This window comes from Phyllobates terribilis, unplaced genomic scaffold (assembly GCF_046119375.1).
Source record: "Phyllobates terribilis strain yellow unplaced genomic scaffold, ASM4611937v1 Scaffold_7__3_contigs__length_470593459, whole genome shotgun sequence".
NCBI classification, from domain to species: Eukaryota; Metazoa; Chordata; class Amphibia; order Anura; family Dendrobatidae; genus Phyllobates; species Phyllobates terribilis.
Genome location: NW_027362767.1, coordinates 77,625,366 through 77,640,961, shown reverse-complemented (window position 1 = coordinate 77,640,961; position 15,596 = coordinate 77,625,366). Strand labels below are relative to the sequence as shown.

The 15,596-nt window shown below is 42.2% G+C and overlaps 1 protein-coding gene across 1 annotated transcript; it reads right to left on the bottom strand.

The window, feature by feature from the left end:
* Positions 1-442: 442 nt before the first annotated feature.
* Positions 443-15,039, bottom strand: JMJD7 (jumonji domain containing 7). The gene is made up of 8 exons (XM_073638834.1): positions 14,915-15,039; positions 13,011-13,164; positions 5,919-6,172; positions 4,750-4,806; positions 3,371-3,466; positions 2,834-2,910; positions 2,030-2,189; positions 443-1,666 (listed from the first exon to the last, which is right to left on the bottom strand). Exons 1-8 carry the CDS (start codon positions 14,976-14,978, stop codon positions 1,578-1,580), a joined length of 951 nt encoding a protein of 316 aa, XP_073494935.1. The 5' UTR covers positions 14,979-15,039; the 3' UTR covers positions 443-1,577.
* Between the last annotated feature and the right edge of the window lie 557 nt (positions 15,040-15,596).

Here is a 15,596-nt window from a genome sequence, read left to right as displayed (position 1 = left end):
TATGTACACTGTCAGCAAGCTGCCAATCAGTGGTGGGGGCGGGGTTACACAGATTAGCTGGACTGCTGGGCATGTGACACGTAGTCATGCAGTAAAAATCTCCTGCTGATAAAACACTGTATTGCAACTACAGCACACAGCCTAATAAGTGACACATCCCTGGAATCAGGCTCTCTGCCCCTACATCATGCTGCTCCCACATTAAATAGAAAAAATCTGCTGACAGACTTATAAGAGGAGCACATAAATGAATGAATCGGGCACATCTTACAATGTCGTGCACTTTCACTAGAAATGTTTCTTTAGTCAGGGACCGTAGTACTTCTCTGGGGTAAGTTATGGCACATTCTATAATTGTTGATGAATTTTCTGGGTGGGTTTCGCCATTCCCTGTCCCAACAATTTTGGTGAAGATGACAGGCACTGGGGTTATAACACCAAATTCCAATTCGCCAAATTTATTGTGCAATTTCCAAGTTGTGCAAAAATGTGATATTTGAAGATATATTTGGGGGAAAATACATTTATAAAGTGAACCTGACAGTGGATTCATGCTGCTGACTCACAGGCGGCATGGATCAGACACTGGCCGTCTTAATGCAGCCAGGTAGGCCTTACTCGGCCGGGGACTGTGCATTATCGGATGACTAAGGCAGGTCCCCGGCCATCTTGTGACACAGCATAAGTTTTACATCGAAGTTTATTGAATAAGGGGGTGCCGAATACAACATCAATCACTCCCCAAGTGTCCAGAGTCGCTAGATATACATCAGAAGCAAAATGAGCCTCAGACCCTCTCTGAACTGAGACGGCTGACAGTGTCAGGACGCGTTCACACGTGGCAGATTTGTTGCAGAGATTATGTTTTATATACCTGAATGCTTCTGCAGCGCGTGCACAGGTTTCTGAAACGGTCAGATGTATGGGGCAGTTACTGAAATTTCCGCAACACATCCGCTGTGTATGAATAGATCTTTAAGAGGTAGATTTGCTTTTGAAAAAGAGTTATCCATTATAGGGACTATTTACACAAATCAGTAAAATTGTTTATTATTTATTTTTAAAAATAAATAATAATGTGATTTCATTGCACTGTGTGAACAGACCCCTAGGTATTTATTTTCCATCGTGCCCCAATAGGGTGTGTTAGGGGAACCAAGCAGCATGAAATATACACAGGTTCCCAAATGATAAAAAGCTATGAATTGCTGTGTCTGCAGGGCGACTAATGCCTGATCAGCCCTCCTTATACACAGACAGGGAGAGACCTGTCAATCTCCGCAATCAGGACACAAATCATAAAAGGCGGTGCAAAAGGATTAATCCTTCTGTGAAAGGTCACAGTGCATCGTCTTCTTAGGCTTGAAGTGTGATGTTCTGCTCGGTTATCAGAGAAGGAACAAATATTCATATTTTGGAAAGAATAATTCCAGCTTTTCCCATCCAGTGCATTCAGATCCTCCAAAGTCCATAAACATTTATCTCACACTTGCCAGTTTGCCTCGTCCCTCACTTCTGCATGCGCAGGGTCACGTCTGCTTCGTGGTTATCTGGCCATGTTAATGCTCGTGGTCCATTCACAAATTTCCAGCGCCTTTAGTGAGAGAATCCAGAAGTTGAAAATAATGGTATTTCAGGTCATACTCCATATCATACCAGAAATTCACTGAAAAGGAAAAGAAATCCATTAAATATACAGATTGCGATGCCTAGTGGCCCTGCAAACTCCATTTCATACAGGGTTGTGTATCAGACGCATGGGATTTCTGAAAGCATCTTCCAGATGCATGGGATTTCTCCAGTGCCTGATAGTGTTTGCAGAACTGACATTATGTCGCTAGCACTGAGGCCAGTGAGCTCAGGGGCTCTGCCAAAGTTGCGGGTACAAGCCATTGATTGGCAGCAGTGCCGTTCCTGTGATTTAAGTGCTACAGACAATAACGTCCTCAGCACTGGACCTGGGGAGGATGAGTAAAGTACGTTTTTGCTGTTTTTTTTAAATGCTGTTACCGAACACATAATACCTCACCTGCTATACAACCGTGGGACTGGCGGACATGGTGAAACCAAAGAGAAGGCAGATACAGCATTTCTCCGGGCTTCACCGTCACATGCAGAGGCCGTGTTTCACCATACGCTGGATATAAACTCAGATCTGGCTCCAGAGGGTCAACAGGAATCCAAGGAACCTAAGGAAGAGCACGAGGCAGACGGCTGTCAATCATCAACCTGTCGTACGTGACGTTTACAAAGCTCTGCACTGAATGGAGACTGAAAAGCGGGGCTGGAGCAATCACTGCAGACTTTAGAGACCACTCCAGGATGCATCTAAATCTTCCATTTTAGCCATAATATAAAACTTTGCATACACATAAGTATGAAATATCCTATGGCTTACAATCCCGGGCTGAGGACCATCGGCTGCAGGTCTCCTGCTCCAAACTCAAGTCAGTCTCCTGGAGAAAATGTCTGATTGAGTTCCCTGTCTGCCCAGTCCCGATGATGGGATACAGATCTTGAAGTGACGTGTCTCCCAGCAGGGTGCACACGTTCCCCTTCACGTTGAATTTGTATCTGAAAACCCATAGATCAGTAGTGCATGAGCAAATTAGTGCAAACCGTGAAGAGCACAGAGCGTCAGTTCTGCTGATAACAGCTAAGAAACAACAACAGAATCTGAAAAAAACTTCAGAAGAAAACTTTTTCTTTTGGAAAGTAATTTCTAAAAACCAAACCTTTCACATCTTTACATTCCTTCAGCCATGATTATGGAAATTACTAGTATGTCCCACATCCTGGAGATGCACATGGCAGAACGTTCTCTAGGACTTACCTTGTCTGCACACTCCTGGGCTATAACCTCAAATGTCCCGTCTTCATTAACCCTATATGTGGCCGGCTGGTACGTTTCTAAAATATGCCAACAACAACAAAAAAAACACTTGTAAGTATCATTGTCACGTGTTTATTATGAGAAAGAGCAGAGGAGGCCATAACAAAATCTACATATACAGGATACATACCATCATTCTGTGCCGAAAAAAAACCCGATTGGTGGTGGGGTCTAGAGGGTGGATCCGATCGGCGGTGGGGTCTAGATGGTGGATCGAATTGGTGGTGGGGTCTAGAGGGTGGACCCGATTGATGGTGGGGTCTAGAGGGTGGAAACGATTGGTCGTGGGGTCTAGAGGGTGGAAACGATCGGTGGTGGGGTCTAGAGGGTGTACCCCCCTCACCAATCACAAAAAGATGCCACACCCTAGAGAATCTACATGACTTCCGTCTGTCATGTATGGGCCATTGTATATCACTAGTTATTGGGAAAAGCCCCATACAGAGACTGACAGACACATAATAAAATTGGACATACCATAAGGTATAAAGGGGCGATCACTGGGTGGGTGAAGAATAAAATGCTTCTCTCCCGAAATAACGCAGTACAGGTTCTCGTAGTGATCTTTGTGCACTGTAAGAAACGGACATCATGTCAGACGGAGGTTCACTATTAGGAAATCTGCTCCATCCAGCTACATTTTTTATGTCAAAGTAACAGAACCTGAAAGAGCATTTTTTCTGTTTTTGCAATGGAAAGCAATGAGGAGATAGATCCAAATGTACAGCACATGTCTGTACTGCAAAATGGTATTGTACAGGGTGCACGGATTAGTTCCAAAATATTAAATTATCCCTTATACGGTCTACTGGGGCTCCAACGAATCTACAACCTGGCTCTACAAAGCCGTGCCGTCCTCAATGGCACAGAAGTTCACATGCTTCAACCCTGCACCGTTCATTGTCTATGGGACTGCTAGAGAAAGTAAGGGCACCATGTTCTGCTATGTCTTTCAGTCCCAAACACAATGAGTGGAGAGGAGGTCGAGCATGTGCACCTCTGTTCCTTGCAAGATGGGGCTGTATAAAGTCCAGTTTCTAGGTGTGGGCCATTTGTCTATACAGATAGTATCACAGGAAAAGAGAAGGTTGTGTACTGAGCGTGCGCGAGGCAGACCGGTGGCGTCCGCAGCGAGCGCGAGGCAGACCGGTGGCGTCCGCAGCGAGCGCGAGGCAGACCGGTGGCGTCCGCAGCGAGCGCGAGGCAGACCGGTGGCGTCCGCAGCGAGCGCGAGGCAGACCGGTGGCGTCCGCAGCGAGCGCGAGGCAGACCGGTGGCGTCCGCAGCGAGCGCGAGGCAGACCGGTGGCGTCCGCAGCGAGCGCGAGGCAGACCGGTGGCGTCCGCAGCGAGCGCGAGGCAGACCGGTGGCGTCCGCAGCGAGCGCGAGGCAGACCGGTGGCGTCCGCAGCGAGCGCGAGGCAGACCGGTGGCGTCCGCAGCGAGCGCGAGGCAGACCGGTGGCGTCCGCAGCGAGCGCGAGGCAGACCGGTGGCGTCCGCAATGTGCATGCTCAGACAAACACTCCACCAGATTCTGTGCCTGGAAGAGGGGTAGATCTGACAAAACAGGGTAGGGAAGACGAGCTGAACTTCAACAAATCGTCACCCGATTGAGAAGCGCTCAGAGAACTGCAGGCAATATAATATTTTGAGGAGTTAGGGCATATAAAAGGGTCAAATAGTAGAGGAAAACCCTGTAGAATACACACACGCTGCTCTCCTATAGCGTGCCACTAAAATCAGTCTGCACGTACACAGCAAGGGGATCCTCCAAAGATAAAAGGGCCCACGAGATGTAGTGTCCCCAGGATAATAGCCTATACTAATCCCTATAGCGGCACTTGTGTGTACTCACAGGACGTTATCGCTGCAGATTCTCCCAGCCAGAAATTCACGGCATCCGGACTCTTCCCTATATCAGAGAACAAACATCTTTCATCAATCCAAATTATAGGAGAAAAATAAAAGGGAAATTGTTTTCCTCTTTAAAAACGTAAGCCCTAATTCATCATAGTCTTTACAGTTCTTTTCTGGAGCAAAAATGGCTCTAAAACTAAAAATGCACAGTCGTAGAATTTATTGGACCAGTCAAATCCACAGATTGCAGACGTGACTGGCTCCGTACGCTCCTCCGGGTAGTGGATGGTGCAAGGGCTGCCCGCTAATTCACATGGACTAGTCCAGTCCGATTTCAACAAGGCCAGCAGTGCACCGACACCATAGGAAATCCTTGTAAACTTAAAAAGTTTATGGATCCGATTCATCAATCAGTTTTCATCGGAATTCTGGCAGAAAACTTTTTTTCAAATGTTGCAAACTTTTTAAGGCAACTCACAATTGCGCAAAAGTTTTGTGACTTTTGCCGTTCTTAACTACAGTCCCAACTAGATCCACCAACTTTGTGAAAACTGGTTGGAGCTTAGTCGGGAGCAGGTGGTTGAGCATGGCAGACAAATTCAGTAGAATTTAAGCTACAAAAGTGGCGTAAGCTCTGACAGAAATGTACTTCAGTCTGTGACTGGTGGAATTATTTTTTGCAGTGTCACCAGGCAGCTAAAGATGTACCAAATTCATTAAGAGCTGCGCACCTCCATGATGACCTTCACCAAGACTGGAGTGCAAAATGCCAGCCTTGATGAATTGGAGCCATAAGCCGCCCATTAAGAATGGCCAGTCTTGATGAGGAGCATGCAGCAATAAAATGCACCAAATTTATTAGGAGGCGTATGTCTCTTAATGGATTTTGGGCATTTTATCGTTGGCACGAAATGTTACTCCAGTCCATTTGTTACAAATGTTACTCCAGTTACATTTCTGGAGTAAAAACCCTGCCCGTTTTAAAAAATTTGATGGACAGAGCAGCTCTACCAGCTACACCCATTTTGGCAGAGCTGCCTGAAAACGCCAAAAGTTGTAACCTTCCTGTGCAACGCAAAAATTTTGTGACTTTAAAAAAACAGTAAAACAGGAGCAGCCAAACTCGGGGGCAAGGAAACCTCCACTGACTGACCACCATCATTATACCTAGTGCCTCACTCATCCAAGGAATATGACTCTCCATATCTCCTATGAGTTCGGGAAACTCTTCGGTCAGGTTGGAGCACTGTTTCTGAATGTAGAAGACACCCGGGGTAGTCGTCCTCTTCTCTATAATGTCCAGAACATCAGCAAAATTCATTGTTCTCTCCTCCGGCATCACAAACTTGTTGTCGTACACGGCATCTGCGTAGCCGTTGGGAGTGACAGCCACACTCACAGCCTTGGATCCCACGCATTCCCTTCAGGTGGAAAAAAAAAAAAGGCTGCAAATCAGCTGTCAAGGACATAATGATAGGGAATGTAGATTGTGAGCCCCGATGGGGACAGTGATGTCTGTAAGGCGCTGTGGGATTAATGGCGCTTTATAAGTCAGTAAAATAAATAAATATAGTACAGGTGATTAGAAGATCGCAGGGTCAAGACCCCTAAGGAGACGAACAAATACATTAAAAAATGTAAAAAGCGTTTTGAAAAACAATGAAAATAATAAAAACACATAAAAATTCAAAATCACCCCTCTTTTCCCCCCATTCAGAATAAAGATCTAAAAAAAAATAGACAGTCCGAAATAACAAAATATAACATTAATTCACCCGGTTGGTAAACTCTATAGAGAAAAAGATTGAAAACTCCAAAAATGTGGGGGGTTTTGTGGTTGCCACAAAAAAATGAAGAAGCGATCATAATGTTCTATTTATCCCAACATAGTATCGATAAAAACGACAGCTAGCCAGGCAAAAAAAATAAGCCCTCACACATCTCCTTCGACAAAAATGTTATGGGTCTCGGAAAATGGAGACAATATAATTTTATTTTATTTTTTTCCTATTTATTTTATTTCTTTTTTTTTTTTACAAATTTCATTTTTTATTCACTACCGAAATATTTTTTTTTTTTTTTTTTTTTTTTTAAAAAGACTAGTTTGGTATCACCATAATCTTACTGACCAGCAGAATGATGATCCCAGGTCATTTTTACCATACAATTTATTCCGTAAAAACAATGTCAGAATTATGTTTGTTTTTTTTTGCAATTTCACAACACTTCACCCAATCTTTCCCCGTTTTTCAGCACACTACGTGGTAAGATTAATCGTGTCATTCAAAAGTACAACTCGTCCCGTAAAAGACAAGTCCTCCTACATCTATGTGGACTGAAAAATCTAAAAATATACAGGGTGGTCCAAAAGTAGGTGGACAGAAAGTGTAATAAGGTTATGAAGGGGGAGATTTATCAGACACTAAATTGCAGCCGCCTGTCTGGATCATCCTCCAATAAACCATGAATTAGACGTGGACGATCAGCTTTCCACCCAATAGATTTCAGGATTCGCATGATAAAAGCTCGTGAAATTCCCAATTCCAAAGAGGCTCTTCTGGTGGACTTTTTTGGACTCTGAACAAATGTTTCAGCAACAAGTTGTTTATTATCTTCTGTACAGACTGTTTTGGGTCGACCAGTTTTTGGAGCATTAAGGATTGAGCCAGTGGCATTGAATTTGTCACGAATGCGGTAAATGGTTTGTCTCAACCCAATTTGCTCTAACGGTTTCAGCATTTTGAGATTTCCAATACTCTGTTAACCGCTTCGCGACGGCCCACTGTAGATAAACGTCGGCGCTTGCTGGGCTCTGTGCAGCGCCGACGTTTAAAAACGGTGGGTGGTCCCGCAGTGCTCAGGACCCCCAGGGTCCTGCAAGCACTGCAATTCCGGTGCAGAGCATTAGCTCTGACAGGGGACATCATCGGGACCTGATTGGATCAGATCCCAATGATGTTAACCCTTTGCTATGTTCTATATGCCGCGATCTATAGTGATCGCGGCATATAGAAGATAGACAGAGGAGAGGGGGTCGTCTTACTTACCTCTCCGACGACCCCTGATACCTTCCAGGACCTGGCGTTGCTATGGCAGCTGGAGGTCACATGACCGCCTCCAGATCTGCCATATATGGTGTCCTGCCAGGCTCAGCCTGCAGCTGAAGCCTGGCAACACACTGACTGTGAAACAGTCAGCAAAGATCTCATGTAATGTAATACATGTCTATTACATTACATGAGATCAGTGATCAGAAAAATAAAAATTAATGTCCCATACAGGGACTAAGTAAAAATGTAAAAAAAAGTTAAAAAGTTTTTAAACTGTTAAAAAAAAAAAAATCACAAAATAAATAAAATATTAAACCAATAAATCCGTATATTTATGCAAAACCAAAAAAAGTACACATATTTGGTATCGCTGCATCCGAAACAACCCGATCTATAAAACTGTCACACTAATTAACTCCTTCTGTGCACACTGTAATAAAAATAAATAAAAAAAGGAGCAAAAAAATATGCTTTTTCATCATATCGCCAAACAAAAAGTGAAAAAAATGCGATCAAAAAGCAAAATGGAACTAAAAATGGTACCGCTGAAAACGTCATCTTGTTCCGCAAAAAAAAAGCTGCCATACAGCTCCATCAGCCGAAAAATAAAAAAGTTATAGCGCTCAGAATAAAGCAATGCAAAAAAAATATTTTTTCTATAAAATTGTTTTATTGTGTAAAAGCGCCAAAACATTAAAAAAATATACAGTAAGTGTAGTATCGCTGTAAACGTACTGACCCGAAGAATAATGCTGCCTGATCACTTTTACCACACGCAGAACGGCATAAAAAAAAAAAACTCAAAAAACAATTCCTGAATTGTTGATTTTTGTTAATTTTACCTCCCAAAAAACAGAATAGAAAGCGATCAAAAAATGTCACGTACCCAAAAATGGTACCAATAAAAATGTCAACTCGTCCTGCAAAAAAACAAGCCGTCACATGACTCTGTCGGCCGAAATATGGAAAAATTATAGCTCCCAAAATATGGCGATGCAAAAACTAGATTTTACAAAAAAAAAGCGTCTCTTAGTGTGTGACAACTGTCAATCATAAAAACCCGATATAAAGCTTGTATTTCTGTAATCGCACCGACCCGAAGAATAAAGTAATCTCATCACTTATACCACACAAGGAAAGGCGTAAAAATTTAATAAAACCAATTCTTCGCCTGCTACTGATTTGTTTATTATGTCTCCCAAAGATCGCAGTAAGGCTCTGCTCACATTTATCCTGTACTCTGCGCTGAGCACTTACACCAGAGTTTCCGTGTAAATCGCTGAAATACGTGACTCAGACTGAACCCATGACGGAAGATTCCCTGTAATGAGGCAGTTATAGGCCACTGTGGACGCCGTCTAGCCTGGGATCCCACGGTGTCATTTGTTTTAGGCGTGCATAAAAGTGCGGTTGGCCACAGTTTTGTGCACTTCAGAAAAAAAGGACACCGCTAAACAGAGGCCAGACGGAGTCCAGAGTAACTCTGCTGCCTCATTACAGTGAATGGATCCCGCAGGGGTTTCATCTGAATTACATCACTTGGAAATTTAGATGGAAACCCCGATGTAAGTGCTCAGCCTAGAGCGCCGGATAAATGTTACGTAAAATGTTCCCAATAAAAGCTTCAACTCAGTCCTCAAAAAAAGCTAGTCCCCACTCAGGTCCGTCATCTGTTAAAAATATAAGGGACTTCCAAGTTACTGGTAGCAGAAAGGCTCTGGAAAAGCGAAATGGCCTTTGCCCCCCAAAAGAAATTCAGAAAATTTTGTGCTCCCAAATCCAAATGCCTATTCTACAATAATTTGTTCCCCAATTGTCAAATAGCGCTCCGTCCCCACCAGATCTCGCCGTATGGCTGAGCGGTACGATACAGCCACATATGGGGTATTGCCACTTTTAGAAGAAATTGTGTGACACATTTCGGCACCATTTTTACCCTTTGCCCTGTGTGAAAATGTAAAATCTGAGTGTAAAACATTTTTTTGTGGTAAAAATATAATTATGCTTTTTTCACTGCCCAATGGTATAAATTTAAAAATTAAAAAATACTCACTACTTCCCTAGATGAATTCCTTGAGAGATGTAGTTTACAAAATGGGGTCACTTGTGGGGGTTTCTGCTGTTTCGGCATGTCAGCGACTCTTCAAATGTGACATGGTGTCTGCTGCCTATCCCAGCCAACATAGCGCTCCTTTCTCTTCCGAACCCTGCCGTACACCAAAGCAGTGGTTTTCCCCCACATATGGGGTATCGGCGTACTCAGGAGAAATTGCACAACAAATTTCATGGTGCAATTTCTCCTGTTACCCTTATGATAATGCAAAATTAGAGGATGAAAAACATTTTTTGTCGGAAAAATGTGAAAATTTTATTTTTACGGCTCAATATTATAAACTTCTGTGAAGCAGCTGGGGGTGCAAGGTGCTCACCACACATCTAGATAAGTTCCCTAAGGGGTCTAGTTTCCAAAATGGTGTCACTTGTGGGGGGTTTCCACTGTTTAGGCACATCAGGGGCTCCCCAAATGCAACATGGCGTCCGCTAATTATTCAAACTAATTTTACATTCAAAAAGTCAAATAGCGCTCCTTCCCTTCCAAACCCTGCCGTTCCCCCAAACAGTGGTTTTCCCCCACATATGGGGTATCAGCGTGTTCAGAAGAAATTGCACAACAAATTTCATGGTGCAATTTATCCTGCTACCCTTATGATAATGCAAAATTAAGGGATGAAAAATGTTTTTGTGGGAAAAATGTGAAAATTTTATTTTTACAGCTCAATATTATAAACTTCTGTGAAGCACCTTGGGGTGCAAGGTGCTCACCACACATCTAGATAAGTTCCCTAAGGGGTTTAGTTTCCAAAATGGTGTCACTTGTGGGGGGTTTCCACTGTTTAGGCACATCAGGGGCTCTCCAAACGCAACATGGCGTCTGCTAATTATTCAAACAAATTTTACATTCAAAAAGTCTAATGGTGCTCCTTCCCTTCCGAACCCTGCCGTGCGCCCAAACAGTGGTTTTCCCTCACATATTGGGTATCAGCACGCTCAAGAGAAATTGCACAAAAAAATTTGGGGTCCATTTTTTCATGTTACCCCTGCGAAAATAAAAAAAAATTGGGTCTAAAGTAACATTTTGGTGAAAAAAGTTAAATGTTAATTTTTTTCTTCCACATTCAAAAAATTCCTGTGAAGCACCTGAAGGGTTAATAAAGTTCTTGAATGTGGTTTTGAGCACCTTGAGGGGGTGACGTTTTTAGAATGGTGTCACTTTTGGGTATTTTCTGTCATAAAGGCCCCTCAAAGTGACTTCAAATATGATGTGGTCCCTAAAAAAATGTTTTTGTAAATTTTGTTGTAAAAATGAGAAATCGCTGGTCAACTTTTAACCCTTATAGCTCCCTAACAAAAAAAAATTTTGGTTCCAAAATTGTGCTGATGTAAAGTAGGCATGTGGGAAATGTTATTTATTAAGTATTTTGTGTGACATATCTCTCTGATTTAAGGGCATAAAAATTCAAAGTTTGAAAATTGCTAAATTTTCGACAAATTTCCGTTTTTTTCACAAATAAACGCAAGTGATATCAAAGAAATTTTACCACAATCATGAAGTACAATATGTCACGAAAAAACAGTCTCAGAATCAGGGGGATCTGTTGAAGCGTTCCAGAGTAATTACCTCATAAAGTGACAGTGGTCAGAATTGAAAAATTTGGCCTGGTCACGAAGGCAAAAACAGGCTCTGGCGCGAAGTGGTTAAAATCCATTTTCTTTGATCTGTATTTAAATTATTTGCCATTATGTGATATCTGAATTATCTGAAAAGAAAACAGATTTGGGGGAGATCTATCTGTGAAAACTAGATCTGTGAAACTGGCTCAGTTGCCCTTTGTAACCAATCAGATTCCACCTTTCATTTTCCAAAGAGTCTGTGAGGAATGAAAAGTGGAATCTGATTGGTTGCTAAGGGTAACTTAGCCAGTTTCACTTTACACCATGTTTGATAAATCTTCCCCTTCATAACCTTATTACACTTTCTGTACACCTACTTTTGGACCACCCTGCATATATTATATATATATATTCAAAACAAAATCGTATAGAGGCAGCACACGAAAAAATTAGCAGAAGTGATGTAGTTTATTAGCCCATAGACCTTTATGGGCTAATAAACGCCATCACTTCTGCTAATATTTTTGTGTGCTGCCTCTATAGTCTTTTTTGGAATGTCTCAAGGTCTGGTATGTACCTGGGGGGCTTGCACCTCAATGTCTGTGTGCGGTTTCCTTTTTTTGTTTTATATTATATATATATATATACATACAAATAAAAAATCTGAAAAAAAATAATAATTTAAAAATATTTTTAAAAAATATGGCTTTTGGAAGAGGGGGAGGAAAAATAAAAAAACGAAAATTCAAAAACAGAAATTGGCCATGTCGGGATGGGATTAAGTAAATAGAAAATTAGCGTGCACACTGTCAAATAGAGTTGAGGTGCAGATGCAATGGACTGGAAATGTCCTCAAATCACGTAAAAATTAATTCATTAAGTTGCTATTGTATCAAGTTTGTTTTAGTAGGAAGGCACCATAGAATGTAGAGAGAAGTTCCAGTCAGAAGCTTAACAAAAGACAGGGGTCCATCAGCCTGTGGAGAGCTGCAGATCCTGTATCAGGGGTGTCTCTAGATGGGGAGTCCCATAAATGGTAGAAGTGGAAGGTACAGGCAGCGTTCCCAGGTTAGGCCTAAACAAACTTGATACAATAGCAACTTAATGAATAAGGCCAGTGTGGCCGAAACGTCTACCTATTGTCGCCTTCACCACTGTTATTTTTCCTACATTTCATTTGTATAAATAAATTGGCACTAAAAAGCAAAACTTCCTAGGAGTGTGCGATGAATTAATTTTTACGGGATGGGGTTAAGACATATTTCCAAAAATAATAATAAAAATAAATAAATAAAACCCGTCAGAAGGTTTCTACTTATCAGGTGGTCAAGACTAATGGTGACACTAGCAGATATTCAACCACTGGTGTCACTTGCAGGAACATGTCGGCCGGGTCTGGATAGTGGAATGAATGGCAGACAGAGGGTGACAGGTTATTTTTTTTACATGATCTGAGTTAGGCAAAGTTATCACTACAGAAAAAATACAGAAACATCACCGATATCTGAAATTTATAAACTACAGCTCCCGTCCGTACCTGAGGTAATGTAATGTCCACTTGTGCAGCGCTGGCCAGTGGTTAAAGGCATTGCGGATAACACACGGTCTGTTAGGACACAGCCATTCTCTATGAAACTGCAGAGGAGACGGCGGCTCTTCTAGATATGGGACACGGTCAGTGCCATGTAAATCTGCAGAAAGGAGAAAAGGGAACAGGGCACATCACAGGCGAAAAAGAAAGAAGACAGGGCAGAAATGTCTCCGCTGCAATCCCTGTCCACGAGCTAAACGTCTACAGGACGAGAGAGACCTTTTACAGCAACAAAGTTTGGGTCCCCATTGACTTTCAATGGGGTTCGGGTAGAGTTCTGGTTCCCAAACCAGAACTTTGGACTAAAGTTAAGTCGAGCTCAAACATTCACCGGTCTGCTCATCCCTACTGGTGACCATAAGGAGGAGAAAGCTGCCAGGCACATGGGCTAGATGAAGAAGTGGACGATCGGGCTCACTTCCATAGATGATACCTGAGTGATGCACACATTTGGGGTGTCAAGATGGCTTCTACAGGTAACCGTAGATCATACTGACAGGTCATCAATATCAAAAACCTGGAAAACCCCTTTAATTCCAACACGTCAGCATATTTGTGGGTCCAGAAAAGAGTTACATATGAAAGGCTGCGTTCCTATGTATCAGAAACACAGTAGTGTCCCATGTGCACTAGTTCATAATAAAGAGATATCACCATATTGATATGGGAAGTGTGAACGCAGGGAGCCTCAGCTATTATGATAATGAAGGAGATCAGCCCCCTCAGCCATTTTCCCTCCACAGTGCAACTCCTATCTAGAAACCGTACAGTGACCTATGGCAGCTGTACATATACAGCTCAGCCCAATTATCAGTGGGAATTTACAAAAAAAAAAAAAAAATCAATAAAGTTTATGGAAATTAGTTTATATATATATATATATATATATATATATATATATATATATATATATATATATATATATATATATATATATATATATATATATATATATATAAACACTGCACAACAGCATAAAGAACAATAGTGGCAGCATGCTTGAGAAAGGTCCACAATTTTGGACTGAAACGTTGCCATATGGGCTATTAAACCTTATCACTTTATTCTACTCTGTGTGCTGCCTCCATTTTTGCATGGATATATATATATATATATATATATATATATATATATATATATATATATATATATATATATATATATATAAAAAGGGGCTCTGAAATGCCCAGTTAGAATTGAGCAGTGTCCGTGCACTGGCCATTCATTGCCTATGGGGCTGTCAGAGTCAGCTGGACATTATCCCCAACAGTCCCAAGTCCCATAGGTGATGAATGGAGTAGCAGAGACCCTTGTACCATGATGGCATTTCAGAGTCCTGTTCTTGGGATCGGTGGGGGTTCATGGATAGGGGATTACTTGCCAAGTTGTGATAACCCCTTTAAGGTCTATAAGAGCACTTTGCCTAAGGTGGTTAATAAAAAAAAGTGGCATAAAAGATTAAAAACAATAAAAATAAAGCACAATAAAAAACTTTAATAAAAAGTGTTTAAAATTACAATTTTATAAAAATAAAAAATCCTTTTCTAATAACATTTCTTTTACAAGTTCAGTTGCAGAAAGCAACCACCAGGCGGAGCTCGCTGCACACACACACACACACACATTTTACAGCTGCCGTTGAAATGAATGGAAGCGCTCTAGTAAGCGCCACCCAGTGGCGGCTGCCTGCACACTTTGCATAAATGCATAGTATGTGTGACACATGTGGGATCTCATTCGCTGCAGATGTCAAGAACAGGGATATAAAACCGCCCGCAGGACCTACAGCACACACGCACATGCGGAGGATAGCGACCACTGCTGTGGCCATCTCCATTCGCTACACTCACCCCGGACCTCCTCTGAGAAGTCCCGCAGACACCTCCATACTGTGCCCCCCATAGTAGTCGCCATTTTGCTCCTCTCACACCATCACATGACGTACCAGCGCGTTACAAGGTTCACAGTAGCTGCCTAGGCTAGACGCGCTGTAGGTGCTGGAGTAGATGACAGCGCCACCTGCTGGTCTCTCCCAGTACTACAGTACAATAGCGAAGGAAGCTGGGAAACAATCCAGTTTTATAGTTTCTCTAATGCGTCTGTGAGAAAAAGAACTCTAAACGTAGGTGTGAATGGAGCCTAAATGTTATAGCACTAATTATTGTACAGATCCACAGAAGAAAAAAAAAAAAAACATTAAAGGGGTTTGTCCCCCCTCCCCCCCAAAACTGCAAGGTAACCCTAGTATAGGGGAGAATGGGCTGATCACTGAGGGTCCAACTGTTGGGACCACCACCGACCCGGACCCCTGTCCTGAGATCGCTGGGGGTACAGGGGATTAGACCTACAAGGATCAGCAAGTTTTCCTTATCCTATTGACAGGGGTTAAAGAGTAAGGCCGTGTTCACATGTTGTGTTTTTGGTGCATTTTTATGCAGGCAAAACCTGCTTTCTTGTTAGTAAACAAGCTGCTTGCCAAAATCCGGTTTTGATGAGTTTTTGGTGTGTATTTGCTGCATTTTTAGGGTACAT